General features: G+C 46.9%; 2 protein-coding genes and 1 non-coding gene across 3 annotated transcripts in view; 1 reads left to right on the top strand and 2 right to left on the bottom strand.

Annotated features, from left to right (window-relative positions):
- Positions 1-1,780: 1,780 nt before the first annotated feature.
- On the bottom strand, positions 1,781-11,838 carry dglucy (D-glutamate cyclase). Its single transcript, XM_028999480.1, is given in 12 exon segments — positions 1,781-2,212; positions 2,637-2,794; positions 3,095-3,214; positions 3,297-3,445; positions 3,528-3,748; positions 3,750-3,889; positions 4,676-4,870; positions 4,949-5,071; positions 5,171-5,321; positions 6,465-6,663; positions 7,374-7,527; positions 11,598-11,838. Coding segments are annotated over 12 exon segments (1,890 nt in total). The 5' UTR covers positions 11,719-11,838; the 3' UTR covers positions 1,781-2,053.
- trnai-uau (transfer RNA isoleucine (anticodon UAU)) lies at positions 10,374-10,466 on the top strand. Its single transcript is given in 2 exon segments — positions 10,374-10,411; positions 10,431-10,466. It is a non-coding gene; the product is annotated as a tRNA-Ile (tRNA).
- Positions 11,839-14,530: 2,692 nt separating the features above from the next.
- Positions 14,531-21,169, bottom strand: part of slc24a4a (solute carrier family 24 member 4a) — a 19,200-nt gene continuing 12,561 nt past the window's right edge. The window contains exons 8-13 of the mRNA XM_028982565.1: positions 19,739-19,827; positions 18,839-19,016; positions 18,471-18,585; positions 18,264-18,376; positions 17,673-17,738; positions 14,531-17,544 (exon numbers count right to left, since the gene is read on the bottom strand). Of these exons, the coding sequence (XP_028838398.1) occupies positions 17,392-17,544; positions 17,673-17,738; positions 18,264-18,376; positions 18,471-18,585; positions 18,839-19,016; positions 19,739-19,827 (714 nt within the window). The 3' untranslated portion in view covers positions 14,531-17,391. The remainder of the gene's footprint in view (positions 17,545-17,672; positions 17,739-18,263; positions 18,377-18,470; positions 18,586-18,838; positions 19,017-19,738; positions 19,828-21,169) is intronic.

Genomic DNA, 21,169 nt, shown 5'->3' with positions numbered 1-21,169 from the left:
TTACATGGGACGCCGTGGTCCTCAGACGTTTATTTCACTCCTCAGGTGCAGCGTGACGCTTTTATTTTAACGTCCACGTCTCATGTTGCTTCTGGTCACAATCTGCAAAATGGAAAAAGTTCATTATGAAGAGGTCAGGCCACGAAAACAGGGGCTTCCGTAGCGTGGCCGTCCCCCCACTTCTTAATCTTATTACATTCAGGGCCTGCAGCGCACCTCCGGGCCGAGTGGGTTTAATAAGATGCACTTCCTGCATCCATCCACCGAGAGCGCACCAATTATACAGCAAATTTTATTTCCTGTAATGTGCTGATAAACATTTGACTTTCATGTATTTTAGATTCATCACACACAACTGAAGGTAGTTCAAGCCTTTTAGAGTTTTAATATTGATGATTTTGGCATACAGCTCATGAAAACCCCACATTCCTATCTCAAAACATTTGCATGTCATGAAAAGGGTCTCTAAACGAGCTATTAACCTAATCATCCGAATCAACTAATTAACTCTAAATGAACTCCTGAGGCTTTTAAAAACTCCCAGCCTGGTTCATTCCTCCAAACCGCATTCACGGGCAAGACTGCCGACCTGACTGGTGTCCAGAAGGCCATCACTGACACAGAAAGACATTTCTGAACGAATAGGCCGCTCCCAGAGTGCCGGATCAAACGCTGCACAACGAGAAGAGGTGACCGGACCCTGAGGACGATTGTGGAGAAGGACCGATTCCAGACCTTGGGGGACATCCAGAGCCACCGTGCACAGGCGTGTGCAGGAAATGGGCTACAGGCGCCGCGTTCCCCAGGTCAAGCCACTTTTGAACCAGAAACAGCGGCAGAAGCGCCTGACCTGGGCTACAGAGAAGCAGCACTGGACTGTTGCTCAGTGGTCCAAAGCAAATTTTGCATGTCATTCGGAAATCAAGGTGCCAGAGTCTGGAGGAAGACTGGGCAGAGGGAAATGCCAAAATGCCTGAAGTACCCACAGTCAGTGATGGTCTGGGGTGCCAAGTCAGCTGCTGGTGTTGGTCCACTGTGTTTCAAGGGCAGGGTCAATGCAGCTAGCTAGCAGGAGATTCTGGAGCACTTCATGCTTCCATCTGCTGAAAAGCGTTATGGAGATGAAGATTTCATTTTTCAGCACGACCTGGCACCTGCTCACGGTGCCAAAACCTCTGGTAAATGGTTTACTGACCATGGTATTACTGTGCTGAACCCCATAGAGAATCTGTGGGATATTGTGAAGAGAAAGTTGAGAGACGCAAGACCCAACACTCTGGATGAGCTTCAGGCCGCTATCGAAGCATGCTGGGCCTCCATAACGCCTCAGCAGTGCCACAGGCTGATTGCCTCCATGCCACGCCATTTCTGCAAGGATTCCCGACCAAGTATTGAGTGCATAACTGAACATGATTATTTGAAGGTTGACTTTTTTTTTTGTATTAAAAACTTTTATTTTTTTAATGGTCTGATGAAATATGCAAATTTTTTGAGATAGGAATGCCAAAACCATCAATATTAAAACTATAAAAGGTGTGAACTACCTTCAGTTGCGTGTAATGAATCTAAAAGTCTAATGTTTATCAGTACATTACAGGAAATAATTAACTTTATCACAATATGCTAATTTTTTTAGAAGGACCTGTATATGCATCATGACCTCCATTCTGGTCACCGTGGAAGTTCAGCCCAGTTTCCGCGCATTAAAACGTCCCGGATCAGCGGACCAATCCGCATCATCCTGATCCGACGCCGAGTACTGACAAAGAGGCAGTTCAGGTTCATCTCTTCATGCACGTTTGCGTTTATTGATCATCGTTCTACATTAAAAGGCCACATTAAACAGCTGTTGGTTATATGTTTTATTAATAACTACATTTCTCCGAATCGTAACAAGGCTTGTGGTGGCGACCCCGGAACGTCCGTCTCTCACGCTCAGCTCATCTTCACTCACCACAACAGTATAAATATTTATTGGTCTGAACAGCTTCCTGGAAGAGTGTGTGTGTGTGTGTGTGTGCGTGTGCGTTTCAGAAGTTGTGAACTGCTGAAGTCACGGAGAGCTTCTGGGTGCGAGGGTGGCATCTCGCAGGCGCTGAATGAGGTCAGAGTGCGTGGGGTGGAAGGTCAGGCCGTCCACCTCCATGCCAAGATTGGCGGTCTTGCCACTGCGAATTCCGTACTTCACCAGAATGGAGAGGAACTCTTCTTCCTACACACACACACACACACACACACACACACACACACACTTAGTGACGCGTGAAAAGCCCCTCCCACTCTGTCTGCACCGAGAGAACCAGGATTACGTGGATCAGGCCTGCAGTGTAAGATTCATCATCTTGGAGTGAAGAAGCTGATCTCTGATTGGAGGATGAATGAGGTCACATGTTGTGCTCAAATCCACCTTCATCTCCCTGATTCCCACGGCGTCGGGCTCACGTGTGCACCGTGGAGGATTGTGACGAGGGAGGCGTCGCAGATGATGGTTGATGAAGATCATAGTCTTCGGTTTTCACACGAACGTAACGAATGTGTGTGAAGCGGGGTGAGGTCGTCACTTTTTCTGACAGCAACGCTAAATTCAGGTTTAAACTGGTTCGTACTCCCAGCATGCACCAGCGACCTTCACTGACCTTTGGCACAGACGGAAGGCTGGTGTTCCAGGCGCGCTGCTGTTGCGGGGACGGGGCCGTCGGTCCCAGGCCCCTCCGCAGGTACCGCTGGTGAACAGGACAGCAGTTCAGGACGTACAGGCCACAGGCCACGGCGTAGCCGCCCCAGTTGGACACGCCTGTCAGAGGAACGAGACGTGAATGGCGGTCATGAGGCGATAACTACGGGGATGTTTTAATTATGAAATGGGTTCCACTTGTTTTTGTCTGTCCTACTTGGTACTTAAATTAAATTAAATTAACTGAGTTAAATAGAATTTCATTATTAATAAAATACAGAATCCATTGACTAAAACTAGACTTAAATAGACAATAAGACTAAAATACTCAGACTTCTAGTCAACTGAAAGTCTGGACGAGACTTTGTTTGTGCGTGTGTGTGTGTGTGCGTGTGTGTGTGTGTGCGTGCGTGTTCTGACCCGCTGTGATGGCGAAGTCTGCTGCCACGTCACATGCGATGAGGCTCCCCTTGGGCATGTGTGCTTTCACCCGGTCCTTCACCTTCCCCATACCCAGCTCATTCCCTCCATCGCCAATACCTACACACACACACACACACACACATTATCATACACACACACACACACGTACACACAGAGCAGCCTGAGAAGATCAGCTGACCCGTGCTGCTGATTCCTGCGACTGTGCTGGCCGTGGTGAACAGGTCATCAACAGGGTCCACCAAGTGCCTGATGTTGATCCCCCTCATGTTGTAGTAGTTGCCGTCGGAGGCTCTGCCGCTGCGCTCTATCGCCACCAGGTGGTCAAATCTGGTGTTCAAATAAAAACAGCCATCTAAAAGGGACCCGGCCGTCTATTCACAGTGTGTGTGTGTGTGTGTGTATTAACCACCTGGGCCTTTTTGGGTCCCCATCATGACACAGAAACTGCATCGCTGCCTCTGGACCGGCGCCCTGAAAGCAGACCAGAGGGACGGGGCTCTGCAGCACACCTTTCTCCACGGCGTCCAGGATTATTCCGCGATTCATCTCCAGGGCGCGCTGGTCTGACACCATGGTGACCTGCTTTCCGAGTGCCTGCAGCATGGCTACCATGGCGACCGCCCCGGGGGGGGCCATCTGTCTCCTCGGGGGGCTGGTGCTGGAAGTGGGTGGGGAAGCCGGTGGAGACGAGGACAGAGGAGGAGTGGGAGAGAGAGAGGCAGGAGCGGAGTAGCTCATCTTGGACAAACAGAACCTCAATTCCCCTCTGACCTACACACACACACACACACACACATTAAAAAAATATATATTTACATTTACAGCATTTATCCAGAGCGACTTACAATCATTAGTTACAGGGACAGGAGACACTCAGGGTTAAGTGTCTTGCTCAGGGACACGATGGTAGTAAGTGGGGTTTGAACCTGGGTCTTCTGGTTCATAGGCGAGTGTGTTACCTGCTAGGCTACTACCACCCCTGCTACAACTACTAACATATATATACACATACATACAGTACATGTCAAAAGTTTGGACTTCTCATTCAACGTGTTTTCTTTATCTTCATGACCATTTACGTTGGTAGATTCTCACTGAAGGCATCAAAACTATGAATGAACACATGTGGAGTTATGTACTTAACAAAAAGTGGAGACCTGACCACAGTCACCGGACCTGAACCCAATCCAGATGGTTTGGGGTGAGCTGGACCAACAAGTGGTAAACACCTCTGGGAACTCCTTCAAGACTGTTGGAGAAGCATTTCAGGTGACGACCTCTTGAAGCTCATCGAGAGAATGCCAAGAGTGTACAAAGCAGTAATCAGAGCAAAGAAACTAGAATATAAAACATGTTTTCACTTATTTCACCTTTTTTTGTTAAGTACAGAACTCCACATGTGTTCATTCATAGTTTTGATGCCTTCAGTGAGAATCTACCAACGTAAATGGTCATGAAAATAAAGAAAACACGTTGAATGAGAAGGTGTCCAGACTTTTGGCCTGTACTGTATATACACACACACACACACATCGGTACAGCAACATACACACATACCAGGATCTTCTCCAATGATCTTCTCCAGGTGTCGCAGCCGCTCTACTGCAGATCTGGATGCCATGCTGTAGTGCAGAGGATTCTGGGATATGCAAAACGTTAAAGGGCATTCCGACGGATCAGCCAACGGTGTCGTTTCAGGCTGGTCCGTCAGGAACATGCAGCCTGGAGAGTGAGTGAAGGCCAACTCTGGTTCTGAGAAAAAATGGTCAAAGGTTCAATTTTGTTGCGTTTCGGTTTCTTATCTGCACCACTTCCTCCAGCTCCACTCACTGCAGCTTTGCACAGCCTCCACGCCGGTCACCCCGCAGGCCCAGAACACCGGCACGTCCCCCGGACTCGGCTCCACCGGGTCACCGTAGTCCGGCCGCGACACGTCCTGAATGCCCAGCAGGGCTTAAAGAGGGAACGTACAGAGAAACGCATCTTCTTCACACACGACCAGTCTGCCCACATCACGCTCACATCACAGAGCACACAGAGACCGGGCCGGACCTGCATCGCCGATGTGGACGGGACCGCCATGTGCCTCCGGGAGCGGGTGGGTGCACTGGGAGACAGCGTCCAGCTGGCTCGGTGGAACTGGTCTCATGGTCACCACCATCGGACACTCAAACCGGCCCACGGTCACACAGGGCACAGTGGTCTGTGGTGGGGGGGGATACGACAATCCATCACTTTCACTTCAGTATTAGGCCCTTTAAGAGCTCTGGACCGAAAACTGGACACTGAACATTAGAGACTGGATGGACCTAAAGTTGGCAGAAGGACAACATTGCCAGCATATTACCACCGGGACTTGGGAGTCACGACTGACAGCGTCCTTTTCCAAATCACACCAGCAACATCTGTAAGGCTGCATTCTGTCTCCTGCGTAATATTTTAAAGGTATGATGGACGCTCAACATGCACGATGTAGAAAAAAAAACGTTATTACATGCAGCGACTACTGCAAAGCCCGCCATCATCTCTCGGTAAACTCCAACCAGAGTTCTAACTGGAACAAAAAAAAAAAAAAAAAGATTTGGACACGTCACGCCGATTGTGTTTACAATAAAAAAAAATTATTTTATTAACATGCAGAGCTCAACACAGACTGATCTTACAGTGCGGTACAGTGTGGACCCTGACACTGGACTAAATCCAACTCCCCAAACATGGAGAGATCTTTCCTCCAAAGCACCAAGTTGGACAATTTTCATATCAACCCTGCAATTACACCTATCAGACTTACTTACATTTACATTTACAGCATTTACCAGACGCCCTTATCCAGAGAGACTTACAATCAGTAGTTACAGCGACAGTCCCCTCCTGGAGACGCTCAGGGTTAAGTGTCCTGCTAAGGGACACAATGGTAGTAAGTGGGGTTCGAACCTGGTTCAAGGCGAGTGTGTTATCCGCTAGGCTACTACCACCCTGACCCTTATTCTGACATGATCAATAGAAACACTGTTCTGAAAGGGCGTCCCTGTCCCTCTCACTCCTTCACAATTTTTCCTTGTGGTCAAAAAAGGTCAAAATGTGTTGAGATGTCGCCTGCAGGAAAGATTCAAAATTCTGGTTTAGGTTGGAACTGGATGCCAGTCGTGAACTGGGCTCCGCCATTAAAGTTCAGATGGAGACGTTACAGCTAAATCACATATTTTCTTGTAGGATTAGATGATGTCCAACTGGACATTAAGTCATGATTTGTACTCTGTTCTACTTTTATTCCTCTCAAATGGAAACAGTTGTTGGGATTCATTTGAATCAGGTGGGCCAGACACCCACAGGACTGATCTCTTACCCGGAACATACTGACGTTCCTGCCCTGCTCCACGTTCCGCACTGGGACCCCGGCCTGTTCCAGAGCCTTCTCAAAGCCAAAGCTGCAGCCCAGATAGAACACCACCATGTCCTGCAGCTGTGGGGCGAAGGACTTCAAATCTGCCACCTTGTCCACCAACTGGCCCTTCTGAAAGACGCAGTACTGCGGACAGTCGGTTCTGCGGAACGGAAGAGGAACACAGAGCCCCGCAAATCCAGTCTGGTGTTGATTAAACAGAAAGTTTAAAGTTCAGCCGGAGCCTGTCAGTCATTGACCATTCAGTCTTAATACAGCCTTGTCCGTCCCCCACGTCTCCCTGACAAGGCGAGTCCCTATCATCTCCTTCACAAGGCGAGTCCCTAATGCAGGGGTGTCAAACCTGTCCCCAGCGACTCCCCTCATAAGGCGAGTCCCCTCGAGAGGGGCGAGTCCCTATTGCAGGGGTGTCAAACCTGTCCCCGGCGACTCCCCTCACAAGGTGAGTCCCTAATGCAGGGGTGTCAAACCTGTCCCCAGCGACTCCCCTCATAAGGCGAGTCCCCTTAATGCAGGGGTGTCAAACCTGCCCCCGGCAACTCCCCTCACAAGGCGAGTCCCCTTAATGCAGGGGTGTCAAACCTGTCCCCAGCGACTCCCCTCATAAGGCGAGTCCCCTCGAGAGGGGCGAGTCCCTATTGCAGGGGTGTCAAACCTGTCCCCGGCGACTCCCCTCACAAGGCGAGTCCCCTTAATGCAGGGGTGTCAAACCTGCCCCCGGCGACTCCCCTCACAAGGCGAGTCCCCTTAATGCAGGGGTGTCAAACCTGTCCCCGGCGACTCCCCTCACAAGGCGAGTCCCCTCACAAGGCGAGTCCCACAACAACAGAATAGTTAGAGAAGACATCTTGCCTGATGTCAGCAGCGGCCGCCAGGGGCGGGCAGCTCCAGTCCCCCAGCTGGCTGCGGTACAGGAGGGGCAGGGGGCTCTGGTTGACTCGGCAGAACTCTTCGAAGTCGTCCGCCAGGCTTTTGTGCAGAATGACCACGTTCGCCTGCTGGTAACCTGTGAGTCAAGCAAGAGAAATTAGACTTCTTAGACTACAGTGTCATAAAATACACTAGGGCTGCAACAACGAATCGATTGAATCGATAAAAATCGATTACTAAAAGAGTTGGCAACGAATTTCCTAACCGATGCGTTGTGTCGCGCGACGCGGAGACATTTGATTATTAAAAAAAATAAAAACTTTATTTGAGCGCGGAGCGGAGTGAACACACTCGGTCTCTCTCACGCACAGATGCTAGCAGAGTTTGGCGCCTCATAGTCAGCGTGGAGCAAAATGAATAAAAAAAAAACGAGCGAAAATATGCAAAAGCGACATGGCACGGCACGGGAGCACCACGGCAATGATCCAGCACCTGAAACGCGTGTTTGATGAGGAGGAAGAAGGGAGTTCAGCAGCAGGGGAAGTCGCTACAGAATCCTACTTTAGTTCCGCTGTGAAGTGAGGAACGTAATGTCCCTGGTGCTGGTGTTTACTCGTTATCCAGCTTGACAGGCATGACAAGTTAGCGTTAGCGCGTTAATAACAGTAGTAAAGCAGGGGTGCTATAGTTACTTTGCATTTAAAGACTAAAGACGTGTTTTTATTCACTAGCCGTTTTTGGACCATTCATTTTTCAATCTGTTGTCATGTATAGCTACACTGCAAAAAAAAAGCTTTTCTTACCTAGTAATTTTGTCTCGTTTCCAGTCCAAATATCTAAAAAAAAAAAAAATTCTTAAATCAAGATTACTAGACAAGAAAAATGTCATTAAGTGATGCTGTCATGATCCGGACCGGCAGGGGTGACTCCGGATCCGGAGTTCGGACCGGAGTTTCATGTTCGTCCTGTGTAATGTTCCCTGCTCGTGTTCACCTGGTGTATATTTATATAATTGTATAAAACTATCCTGTTCGTGTCTGTTCGCCGTTGGGTCATTGTGCGTGTTCGTGTTCCCCTGTCTGGTGCAGTTTGACAGATGCTTAAAACGTCTGTCTGAGATTATATCTCGTTAAGATTAGTTTTCTTACCCCATTGCCAGAATTTTGCTTGTTTTAAGCAATCACTTAATTTTGAGATGTTTTTTCAGAAAACAAGACAATTTCTTATGCTATTTCATGTGTCTAGTGAATGTATCTTGATTTAAGATTTTTTAGATATTTGGACTGAAAACAGGGTAGTTTAGAAAAGCATTTTTTGCAGTGTATATTCTGTGCTTTGTCCCATATAGGTTATTATTGACAAATATATGTGTGTGTTGTACTTTTTAATTTTATAGCACTTGGTCATCTTAAGATGTGTTTAAATGTGGTGTATAAATGAACCTTGCACTTACTACATTGATGGTAATCATTTAATGAATAAGCTTCAAGTGAGCTTGAGAGAGAGAGATAGAGTGTGTGTATGTGTGAGTTTGTGAGTGTGTGCATCTGCAGTGTAGTGTAGAGAACAAGTTCTGACATTCAAACAAATCCTGTTAAATTTTCTGATTTGTATTGTTGTTTATTTTTTTATAAATGATTTATCGTTCTGGCAGCTCAGGTGGCACTTTATTAAAAAAAAGTCTATATTTGGCAAATGTAAAGCATACATGTGTATGTTTTTTGTGTTAGTCCATTTTTATTTTATTTTATTATTATTATAACAGCTCAAAGAGCAACATACGGGGCAGTGGTGGCCTAGCGGTTAAGGAAGCGGCCCCATAATCAGAAGGTTGCCGGTTCGAATCCCGATCCACAAAGGTGCCACTGAGGTGCCACTGAGCAAAGCACCATCCCCACACACTGCTCCCCGGGCGCTGGTCATGGCTGCCCACTGCTCACCAAGGGTGATGGGATAAATGCAGAGGACAAATTTCACTGTGTGCACCGTGTGCTGTGCTGCTGTGTATCACATGTGACAATCACTTCACTTTACTTACATCTAAAGATTTTGGTTCTGTTTTTTGAATAAAGGGTTGGAAATGAATGCTTTTCTGTTTTTTTGTTTTTTATCTGATTCTACGATTAATCAAAAAAAAAGAATCGACAGATTAATCGATTATTAAAATTATCGTTAGTTGCAGCCCTAAAATACACATGACAATCGAGAACTTGTTCTTGTGCTACAGGTCAGTATTAAATCTACTCGAACAGATATTTACATGCACTTATATCATATTAAACGATCCATTTTAGATCAATGAATACTAACACAATGTATTTGTTGAATTTCATAATCAAATTTTCATGCTTTTTGGCACTTCAAAGTCAGAAATGTACATGCACTAAGATTACAGTGTGTAAAAAAAACAAAAAAACTCTGATGGGTTCTGATGGGTTAAAGGTTCCCTGACATTAATTTTTTTTTGCTTTTATATCGGTCTTATTGGTCCCCTAACTCTGAATCTGAAGTCTCTCTCCGAAATCCAGCCTTGGTGCAGAATTACAGTGGTCCCAACAATGAGATTTCCCAGGACGCACCGTTTCACCGTCTGTAGCTTTAAATGCTAATGAGGAGGAGAGAGGCGGGACGGGGAGGAGAGCGGCCTATAGAAGTTGAGATGAAGTCATCAACACCATCCACCAACCACAATGTTTGGTACAGACCGGAAGTCGTGTTGAACTGCCGGTTCTTCAGAGTCTCATGTGACGGAACTAAAAAAAATACATTTGTGCTCATTTTTACATCCAGTCACCAAACAACTGCAACACTTCACACGTTTGGAAGCCATGACGGTCGGTGGAGATCATGTTTTAAGGAAAGGGGGGGGGGGTGAATTCTCTGGGTAGAAAAGGCAAGAGAATGGGAGGTAACCTTTCCCCTTATGACATCACAAGGGGACAAATTCCAGATTTGACCGTCTGAGCTGCCGCTCTCTTTGCAGCTCCAGTGGCGCAATCGGTTAGCGTGCAGTACTTATAAAACAGTTTCTGATGAGCTATGCCGAGGTTGTGAGTTTGAGCCTCACCTGGAGCAATGTATCTTTAACCTTACAGGGTGGTAGTATCCTAGTGGGTAACACACTCGCCTATGAACCACAAGACCCGGGTTCAAATCCCACTTACTACCATCATGTCCCTGAGCAAGACACTTAACCCTGAGTGTCTCCAGGGGGGACTGTCCCTGTAACTACTGATTGTAAGTTGCTCTGGATAAGGGTGTCTGATAAATGCCATAAATGTAAATGTAAAATGAACGGTGAAGCAGAATGACCAAAACACTCTTTACACCAACCGCCATTTCTAGCCACTGCAGGACTGTAGACAAGCTAGAAGAGCTAAATCAACCTAACTGTAAAAGACTGCGCCATTATCCACAGTAAAACCATGAGTGGAAAGGTTGGTCTGGGAGTAATAAACTCTACATTTGCAGGAAATTGAAGACTTAGAATGTCACAAAATAGATGGCATCATGAGAAATGATGTAGCTACACTGACAGTACATACATTCTGAGGTGTCTGTAAGTATCTGGTTCCAACAACATTTCTGACATTTACCAGACGCCCGTATCCATGGCACCTGTAGTGACAGGGACAGTCCCCCTGGACACACTCAGGGTTAAGTGTCTCTCTCGGGGACACGATGGTATGTGTATATACAGTACAGGCCAAAAGTTTGGACACACCTTCTCATTCAACGCGTTTTCTTTACCTTCATGACCATTTACGTTGGTAGATTCTCTCTGAAGGCATCAAAACTTTAAATGAACACATGTGGAGTTATGGACTTAACAAAAAGTGGAGACCTGACCTCCACAGTCACCGGACCTGAACCCAATCCAGATGGTTTGGGGTGAGCTGGACCAACAAGTGCTAAACACCTCTGGGAACTCCTTCAAGACTGTTGGAGAAGCATTTCAGGTGACGACCTCTTGAAGCTCATCGAGAGAATGCCAAGAGTGTGCAAAGCAGTAACCAGAGCAAAGAAACTAGAATATAAAACATGTTTTCACTTATTCCACCTTTTTTTGTTAAGTACAGAACTCCACATGTGTTCATTCATAGTTTTGATGCCTTCAGTGAGAATCTACCAACGTAAATGGTCATGAAAATAAAGGAAACACGTTGACCAGGGCACAACAACCAGGGCAGCACCATGAATATTTACCTGCGCAAAAACCTGACGTGTTGACGACACCAAGCTTCTGCTCTCGGATCAGGCTGCGAAGGGAACATGGAGCCAAGACCTTTACCTGCTCCATCTCGACCCCGACTGCACTCACCTTCATCACTGTCCGCGGTTAACGCAGTTAATGTGTGACACGTTCCTCACCTTCAGACACCAGGAGAGCCTGAGATGTTCACAGCTCCTCCAGTCACTCATTTACTGATGTCCATTTAAACAACCCAGACCTGGCCACCTTCTCCTCATGCTTACGTTTTCCTCGGTTCTGCTGGGACCCGGCCATCATGGACTGAGGTTTTATAATGCAGGCGAGCAGCCTGCTCGTGTTCTGTGTCCGAAGGAACATCGGTGGATCTGCAACTTCACACAATCCAATCAGAACTGGTTAAAAACTCATCTAAACTTGGAACTTCACTCAGCGTTTAATGTACCTCTTGTACCGCTGCCTTCTGATTGGTCGCTTCTAGTTCTGGCTGTGGTCTGATTGGTCGGGTCTCCTGCGCCGCCGGACGCGTTTGTTCAGTCCCGATCACGACGCGAACCGAACTGAGTGTCCGACCGAACCGGGGCGGGGTCGGTCATCGCGGACAAACGGAACACTTCTACTTCCGGGTTATAACACGCATACGTACACACACACACACACACACGCGCACATATACATACACCTTCACACGTACACACAGACACACACAAACGTACACACACACACGTACACTTTCACACGTACACACAGACACACTCACACGCGGACACACACACGTACACACAGACACTCACACGCGGACACACACAGACACACAAACGTACACACACACATACTCACACACACACGTACACTTTCACACGTACACACAGACATACTCACACGCGGACACACACACGTACACACACTCACACGTGGACACACACTCACACTCAGACGTACACACACAAGGCGACTGTTTGCGGCATTCACTGTTTTAAAAAAGTTTCAACACAGCACGAAACTTTTATTTTGGTAGAACCCGGAAACGGATCTTTTGGTGCTTCGTTTGTTTGCCAGACGGCGCGAGTGGAGTCGCACAGTCGAGAAATTTCTTTATTCTTTTTATCAACACAATATTTCGAAGTTATAAACTGGACTGTAATTTAAAACATATATATATATATTCCCATTTTCACGTTTTTTTTAACGTTTACCGGCAGATGGCGGAAACGAACATCTAAACACACACCAAGTTAAAAGACATTTCCATGTAAATGGTCATATAATTAGAATATCTTCAAAACGCTGAAGTGAAACTGGTATAATGTACACAGACTGATGTACTTAAAGTGTTTATTTTAATTTTGACGTTCGCAGTTAGAACGTTACTTTATTATTAGAACGTTACTTCAGACCAATACAAAGAAAGTATTTTTTGAAGTCTTGGCCAGCAGAAAAGTATGAGCATGTACAGCACTCAGTAATGCATTTGCCTGAATTTCTGCAGCAATGCGGCGTGGCATGGACTCGATCAGCCTGTGGCCCAGGCTGCATCTTCCTCTTCATAAGACCCCTTAGATTTTCTACGGTCGGGTCAGCTCTCCAGAACGCTGGTCAGCAGCAGGAAGCATGAAGTGCTCTAAAACCTCCTGGTATACAGCTGCGTTGACCTTGGACCTCAGAAAACACAGAGGACCAACACCAGCAGATGACATGGCAACCCAAACCATCACTTGGTGCAGTGTGTGGGGACGGTGCTTTGTTCAGACGCACCTTGGTGGCGGATCGGGATTCGAACCGGCAACCTCCTGATTACGGGGCCTCTAGGCCACCGCTGCCCCCACTGACTATGGAACCTTTACATTGGACCTCGAGCAACGTGGATTCTGGGCCTCTCGTCTCTGATTTTAAACGTACGTTTGGAGCACTCGGCGGCAGTCCAGTCCCTTTTTGTCCAGCTGCAGTCCACGCTTGGTGAATCTCCCCCACGTTTTTCAATGGGTTTCGTTCCACAGCTCTCACCACGGTGCGGTTGTCCCTCTTTTTCTTCTACCAGTTCTTTTCCTTCCCATCGCCTCTATATTAATGTGCTAGGTGGTAGTAGCCTAGTGGGTAACACACTCGCCTATGAACCAGAAGACCCGGGTTCGAATCCCACTTACTACCATTGTGTCCCTGAGCAGGACACTTAACCCTAAATTGCTCCAGGGGGGGACTGTCCCTGTAACTACTGATTGTAAGTCGCTTTGGATAAGGGCATCTGATAAATGCCGTAAATCTAAATGTAAATGGACACAGAGCCTCTTTTGCAATGACCTTAGGTGTCTTGCGCTCCCCGTCTTTTGGACAAAATGGACAAAATCAGCAGTCTTCCCCATGATTGTGTAGCCTAAAGAACTAGACCAAGAGACCGTCGCAGGTCTAGTGTTCTGGGTTTTCATTAGTTGTCGTTTATAATCATCACAATTTTAAGGAATAAACACTTGAAATATATCACTCTGTATAAAACACACAAGTTTCACTTCTTGAATGGAATTAGTAAAGTAATAAAGTAAAGTAGTAAAAAAAAAAAACTTTTTGAAAATGTTCTAATTCTATATACAAAAACAAGCAACCTTCTGATTACGGGGCCACTTCCTTTACTGCTAGGACATCATTGCCCTATACATATATATATAAGGCAGCGGCCCCCATAATCAGAAGGTTGCCGGTTCAAATCCCAAGCTGCTAAGGTGCCACACACTGCTCCCCGGGCGCCTGTCATGGCTGCCCACTGCTCACCAAGGGTGATGGGTTAAATGCAGAGGACAAATTTCACTGTGTGCTGTGCTGCTGTTTATCACAAGGACAGTCACTTCACTTTCACTTTCATTGGACCAGCACCTGTACACTGACATTTATGCAATCATGTGCACTTTAATGAGACTTGTCTCAATAATTAATACAGTTTTTTTTTTCAAAGTGTTCATATTATATTTCATTCAAATAATTTACATCATTAAGATTATTGCTTTACAGTAAAATGCATTTGTTGGATACATCCATGAATAGCAAGACATTACATTCAAGTTACACACCAATGTCTTTGAGTTGAAGTTCTTATGTTTCTCTGTGTCTGTCGGTTTTGGAAGGAGGAACCCAGCAGATGTGCGGCTCACAGTGCATAAGGTCACATTCACTCGAAAAGCAGGTCTCTTGTGCGACGGGTACAGTGTGCGTGTGACTTTCCTTCGGATTCCTAAAGTGTCGCTTCTAAAGAGGTATTTTGTGGCCGGAGTGTCTGATTGGCCAGTGCTGGCGAGGAGGGGGACACGTCGGGACGTGACTTTGTGTGCGACTCTCTCCCAGTAACCGAGACGAAAACCACCGTTTGGTCTAAAAAATACTGTAGCTTCTTTAAAAAATACGAATCTCTGCATCTAAACAGAATCAGAACACGTACAACTATTTTAATCATAATCTTAATCATACAAGCACACGAAGGATTTTAAAAAATAAACTTGTCTTAAGATAACGGTCCCACTGTGAACACGACTTGCTCCAGGGGCGGAGGTCTGTCGCCTGGCGTCTCTTAATGTCCTGAAACCTTGAACTGGTCCCCTGCAGTAAAACTTTACTTTCTGACTTTGAACTTCTTACGTAACGCCTTTAATGCAGCTCAGACGAGCACACGACACACATGAAACAAGCGTGCAACGCGGTGTCGGCCCGCCGGACGCGGACACGCACACGGGAGAACATGCACGGTTCCTGCCACTCAGGACCGTCCCACTCTCCGCGAAAATTGCATATATTTAAATACATATTTCTACATCTAGGTTAATACTGCACACACGGAACACTGCACGTTTCTCAGCACGTTACACCCAACGACACCCAACACAGTAGTTTCCACGGAGACACCAACACACTCGGCTCGGCCGGAGGGCTCCAGGTTAAGGGGTAGCTGCCGGATTTGGGGGCCCACGGGGCTGGTGCCAGGCCACTCTCTGCCCTGCGGGAAAATGGCTTCGCTTGACTCAGGTCATGCATTACAGACAAAAAAACCCAACGGGGAACAGGGTCACAGGGCCACAGGGCGGGGTCGGCGGTACTGCGGAAACTGCGAAGAATTCAGCTTCATTCGTCCGACCTCTCACGCGTGTGAGGAAGCACTGGTATGTACATTTATTAAAAAAAAAATATGAATATCAGGAAATGGCAAACTCCTCACTTCCGTTTTTTTTTTGATGTCTCTTACACAGTGATCTTCCTTGCATCCAATCTTCTTCTTATTGCACCACAAACTGGAGGAATTTTCTCTTCAAAAATAAATCAAATCTCTCCACTCATCTTTAAAGTGCAACTCATCCGCAAAAGCATTAACAAGCACAAATATTCCGGAATATTCGGACTGAGCGGCGTTCCTGCAGAGAGAAGTGCTGGAGCCGCCTGGCAGTGGACAGAGCTGAGGGTTCAGAGGTCACTGGGTGGTGATGGTGGTGGTCTGTGGTTTGAGCTGCGCTAGATACAACAGTACTGGTCTTCTCTGAACTTCATCCTTTTCTGTAGTTTGTCTGATTGACAAGGGTATGCAGTGTGTAGGGTGTAGTACGCGCTACAGGTTATGCAGTGTGCAGGATAGTACATGATATTAAGTGTGTAAGGTGTATGTAGTATGAAGTGTGTAGGGTGTAGTATAATGTGTGTAGGGTGCAGTGTGTAGGGTGTAGTATGAAGTGTGTAGGGTGTAGTATAATGTGTGTAGGGTGCAGTGTGTAAGGTGTAGTATGAATTGTGTAGGTTTCAGTGGGTAGGGTGCAGTGTGAAGTGTGTAGGGTGTAGTATGAAGTGTGTAGGGTGCAGTATGTAGTATGACATGTGCAAGGTGTAGTATAAAGTGTGTAGGGTGCAGTATGTAGTATGACGTGTGTAAGGTGTAGTATGAAGTGTGTAGGGTGTAGTATGAAGTGTGTAAGGTATAGTATAAAGTGTGTAGGGTGTAGTATAAAGTGTGTAGGGTATAGGGTGCAGTATAAAGTGTGTAGGGTGTAGTATGAAGTGTGTAGGGTGCAGTATGTAGTATGACGTGTGTAAGGTGTAGTATAAAGTGTGTAGGGTGTAGTATGAAGTGTGTAGGGTGTAGTATGAAGTGTGTAGGGTGCAGTATGTAGTATGACGTGTGTAAGGTGTAGTATAAAGTGTGTAGGGTGTAGTATAAAGTGTGTAAGGTGTAGTATAAAGTGTGTAAGGTGTAGTATAAAGTGTGTAGAGTGTAGTATGAAGTGTGTAGGGTGTAGTATGAAGTGTGTAAGGTATAGTATAAAGTGTGTAGGGTATAGTATAAAGTGTGTAGGGTATAGGGTGCAGTATAAAGTGTGTAGGGTGCAGTATGAAGTGTGTAGGGTGCAGTATGTAGTATGACGTGTGTAAGGTGTAGTATAAAGTGTGTAGGGTGTAGTATGAAGTGTGTAGGGTGTAGTATAAAGTGTGTAAGGTATAGTATAAAGTGTGTAGGGTGTAGTATAAAGTGTGTAGGGTATAGGGTGCAGTATAAAGTGTGTAGGGTGTAGTATAAAGCGTGTAGTATTGGTACACAGGTAAATCTGTTACACAGGGCCGTGAAGGTTTCAAATTCTTGGCTGGGTGGGGTTGTCTGCTGAAACGGCCAGATGGGGATGGGAAGAGCTTCTGGTCATCAGACTGGACAGGACGTATGGTGGAAGTGGGCTGGAAGGGAAGAGGTAAGATGTGGTCGCCCTGGTGCCTAGCTGGAGCTGCCTGGTGGATGGATGTGACCAGAGGGAACCTGGGCAGCCGAGACTCGGCCTACAGGTCCTCTTGGCACATGGGCAGGTTGACGAAGGTGAAGATGTTGTACTCAATCAGGATGGAGAAGCAGAGGAAGACGCCGTACAGCACCATCACGTACACGCCCAGCTTGAAGTCCAGCCGCCACCTGTTCACGTGGATTCCCAGAACCTGTCGAGGAACAGACAGAAGGTGAGGGAGGAGCAGGTGTCCAGCACTGACCTTGCCCACGTCTCTTCACACAGCAGTTTGGGTCCAAACGTCCATCAGAATTATGCACGCACACACTTGGTACTTACAGTAAGTGCAACTGACCCCAGCAGCAGCACCACTGAGTACACCAGCCCTTTACTGTTTATCTGCACCTGAAACACCACAGAAGAAAACAGGATTTACTTTTACTTTTTACTTTTACTTTATTTAGCAGACGCTTTTATCCAAAGCGACTTACAAGAGGAAGACACCAGCAATTCTCGTTCGATTTCTATAGAATATTGAGTTTACAAACTAAGAGCCCTGATAAGGCTTAGACTTGTCAGTGAAGAGCATGCTCGGAGAGTGTTGGGTGCTAGACTAAGAAAAATTATAATGTATTTATACATTTTTGTATTGTTTGTGCAATGTGTACGCATGTGCTTGTGTAAGTGTTAGATTTGTCTGTAATATTTTTGGAATAAGAGGGTTTTCACCTTCTTCTTAAAAGTGGTGATAGTCTCGGCTAGTCGTGTGGAGGAGGGCAGGTTGTTCCACCAGCCAGGGACAACAACGGAGAACAGACATGATTGGAATCGGAGACCCCGTGAAGAAGGAATTTTTAGTCTCCTTTCATTTGCCGATTTAAAGAGTCAGCTGGTGTGTGTGTGTGTGTGTGTGTGTGTATTGGGTGGTACCTCAGAGCCAAAGTTCACAGCCATAGTTTTAATCGCCCAAGGCACGCCCAGACCAACAAGGATGTCGAAGACGTTGCTGCCAACTGTGTTAGAGACCGCCATGTCCCCCAGACCTACACGCACACACACCAACGGTGATCAGACGTGCTTGGAACGCAGATGGCATGACAGCAGAACATGATTAGATATCTGCTGGAGGTCGGCTACCTTGTCGAGCCACAATGAGACTGGCGATGCAGTCGGGGACGCTGGTGCCAGCTGCCAGAAACGTGATGCCCATGATGACGTCAGGGATGCCCAGTGTGTAGCCTATAATCGTCACCTGAGGAGGACACACACGCACACACACACACACGCAGACATAATTTAAATAATAACCTTTTCTAATTAAACTCCAGAACGAGAATTACATCCATCAAATAACACGGCAGGCCACAGGGCCACGGGCGTCAGGAGGAACGAAGGTCACATGACTGGTTCCAGTCAGGAACCCGCAGGAGGCCCGGAGCGTTTTAATAAAACACTTATTACCAGATGTGCTGGAGGATCATGGGAATCATGGGGATCGTGCTCACCATCCACACCATGACGTAGGAGAAAGCGGCGATCCAGAGCGTGGACAGGATGAAGGACAGCATGAAGCAGCGCTCCCACCGGGCCTTGGCACAGTTGGGCACCGTCACGTACAGCAGAAGCAGGATGGGCCACGAGACCAGCCACTTCAACTTGTTCGTGGCGCCCCCTGCAGGAGTTGCACCATCATGTCAGGTTAGGATACGGTATGTCCGGGCTGGAGGTGCGAACCGTCACTGGTCTCACAATACGATTCGATTACGATTATTACTAACTCGATTATCGATGCATCACGATGTATGTCATCAATTTTTATACCTTACTTCACACATGATGTATCCAGTGAACAGGAATATAGGGTGGTGGTAGCCTAGTGGGTAACACACTCACCTACGAACCAGAAGACCCAGGTTCAAACCCCACTTACTACCATCGTGTCCCTGAGCAAGACACTTAACCCTGAGTGTCCCCAGGGGGGGACTGTCCCTGTAACTACTGACTGTAAGTTGCACTGGATAAGGGCGTCTGGTAAATGCTGTAAATGTAAATGTAATGAAATGAGATTTAAGGCCTCGTTCACACGGACGTTCAACATTGGGTTGGCTGCACCTCAACGTTAAACAGCAACAAGCGAACTGCAGTAATACGACAAACAACGACATGTGCTGTTCAGAGGGCGTCCGTTTTACACGTCCGTGTGGACGAGGCCAAGTCTGACCTGGAGCGGCGCTGTACTCAGATCAGGCCGCCGTGGCTACTACATTTTTAACTAGAAAAGCCACCAAGCAGTGTTATTATGAGCTAATCGATTATGTTCAGAATCGTGATGCATCGATTACGAGATTCATTCCAGTTTAGAAAAACGTGCATATTCTTCGCGTTGAGCCCCAGTCCGCGCTCACCTGGCGCCACAGACGTCTGAACCGGCCGCGTTTCTGCCATTCGTGGTGTCAGGGGAGCGCGGACTGAACACAGGCGGCTTTTCTGCCCGCTGGAGAAAATCCAAGCGTCCACACAGGCGTTACGAGACAGGAGTTAGATGGGACATTCTGCAGGGCCACCATGTTTCTGCAGCTTGTGTCTTGCAGAGGGGCCCATCACCTCTTTCCTCTCCATGTCTTTGTCAAACGGCCTTCCACCGAGCAAGAGGTGTGAAATGCGAACCATTTGTTCGGGGTCCCCCCCTTGTGTCTTTGTTGAGACACCCCCAAGCAGGAGATGATAAGGGCCAAATGACGGGCGGAAACAACAAATTCTGATTGGTCTGTGGCAACTTCCTTTACTCCAAAGCGATTTACGAGAGGACGACACCAGCAATTCTCATTCGGTTTCTACAGATTTTGAGTTACAAAACTAGGAGGCCTGATAAGACCCAACTTGTCTGGAAAAGAACTTCCTGGGAGTCAAATGCAGTGGTGGCCTAGCGGTTAAGGAAACGGTCCTGTAATCAGAAGGTTGCAGGTTCGAATCCCGATCCGCCAAGGTGCCACTGAGGTGCCACTGAGCAAAGCACCGTCCCCACACACTGCTCCCCGGGCGCTTGTCATGGTGCCCACTGCTCACTCAGGGTGATGGTTAAATGCAGAGGACAAATTTCACTGTGTGCTGTGCTGCTGTGTATCACATCACTTTAAAAGGAACTGTGCCTTCCAGCTCCTGAGCCTTTTCTTCTTTCTCCGTTTCTCCTGGCTTTTTCTTTTTCTCCTTTTATTTTATTTTGGGTTTTCTCTGTAACATTGGTACCTTTCTTTACGTACAATATTTACACATAACCGCAATCATACTCTACTGGTGTTAATAAATTATAACTGTTCATCCTTTTAACCTCTGTTGTGCCACACCTCTTTCTGCCAGGTAACGTCAGGTTGAAGGGGGTTTAATACTCTGCTTTTGTGTGTAGAGAGAGAGTTCTTGTATAATATTCTCCGTAGTTTGCGGCAGTGGTGGCCTAGTGGTTAAGGAAGCGGCCCCGTAATCAGAAGGTTGCCAGTTCGAATCCCGACCCGCCAAGGTGCCACTGAGGTGCCACTGAGCAAAGCACCATCCTGGCTGCCCACTGCTCACCAAGGGCGATGGTTAAATACAGAGGACACATTTCACTGTGTGCACCGTGTGCTGTGCTGCTGTGTATCACAAGTGACAATCACTTCACTTTATACTTTATACTTTATAGTTTTACGAGACCTTAACTCTGGTATGGTAGTAGCCTAGTGGGTAGTAGCCTAGGTGGTAGTAGCCTAGTGGGTAACACACTCGCCTATGAACCAGAAGACCCGGGTTCGAATCCCACTTACTACCATTGTGTCCCTGAGCAAGACACTTAACCCTGAGTG

The sequence above is a fragment of the Denticeps clupeoides genome, chromosome 1 (assembly GCF_900700375.1).
Source record: "Denticeps clupeoides chromosome 1, fDenClu1.1, whole genome shotgun sequence".
NCBI classification, from domain to species: Eukaryota; Metazoa; Chordata; class Actinopteri; order Clupeiformes; family Denticipitidae; genus Denticeps; species Denticeps clupeoides.
The sequence above is the reverse complement of the archived record's forward strand: the minus strand, read 5'-3'. Positions and strand labels throughout refer to the sequence as shown.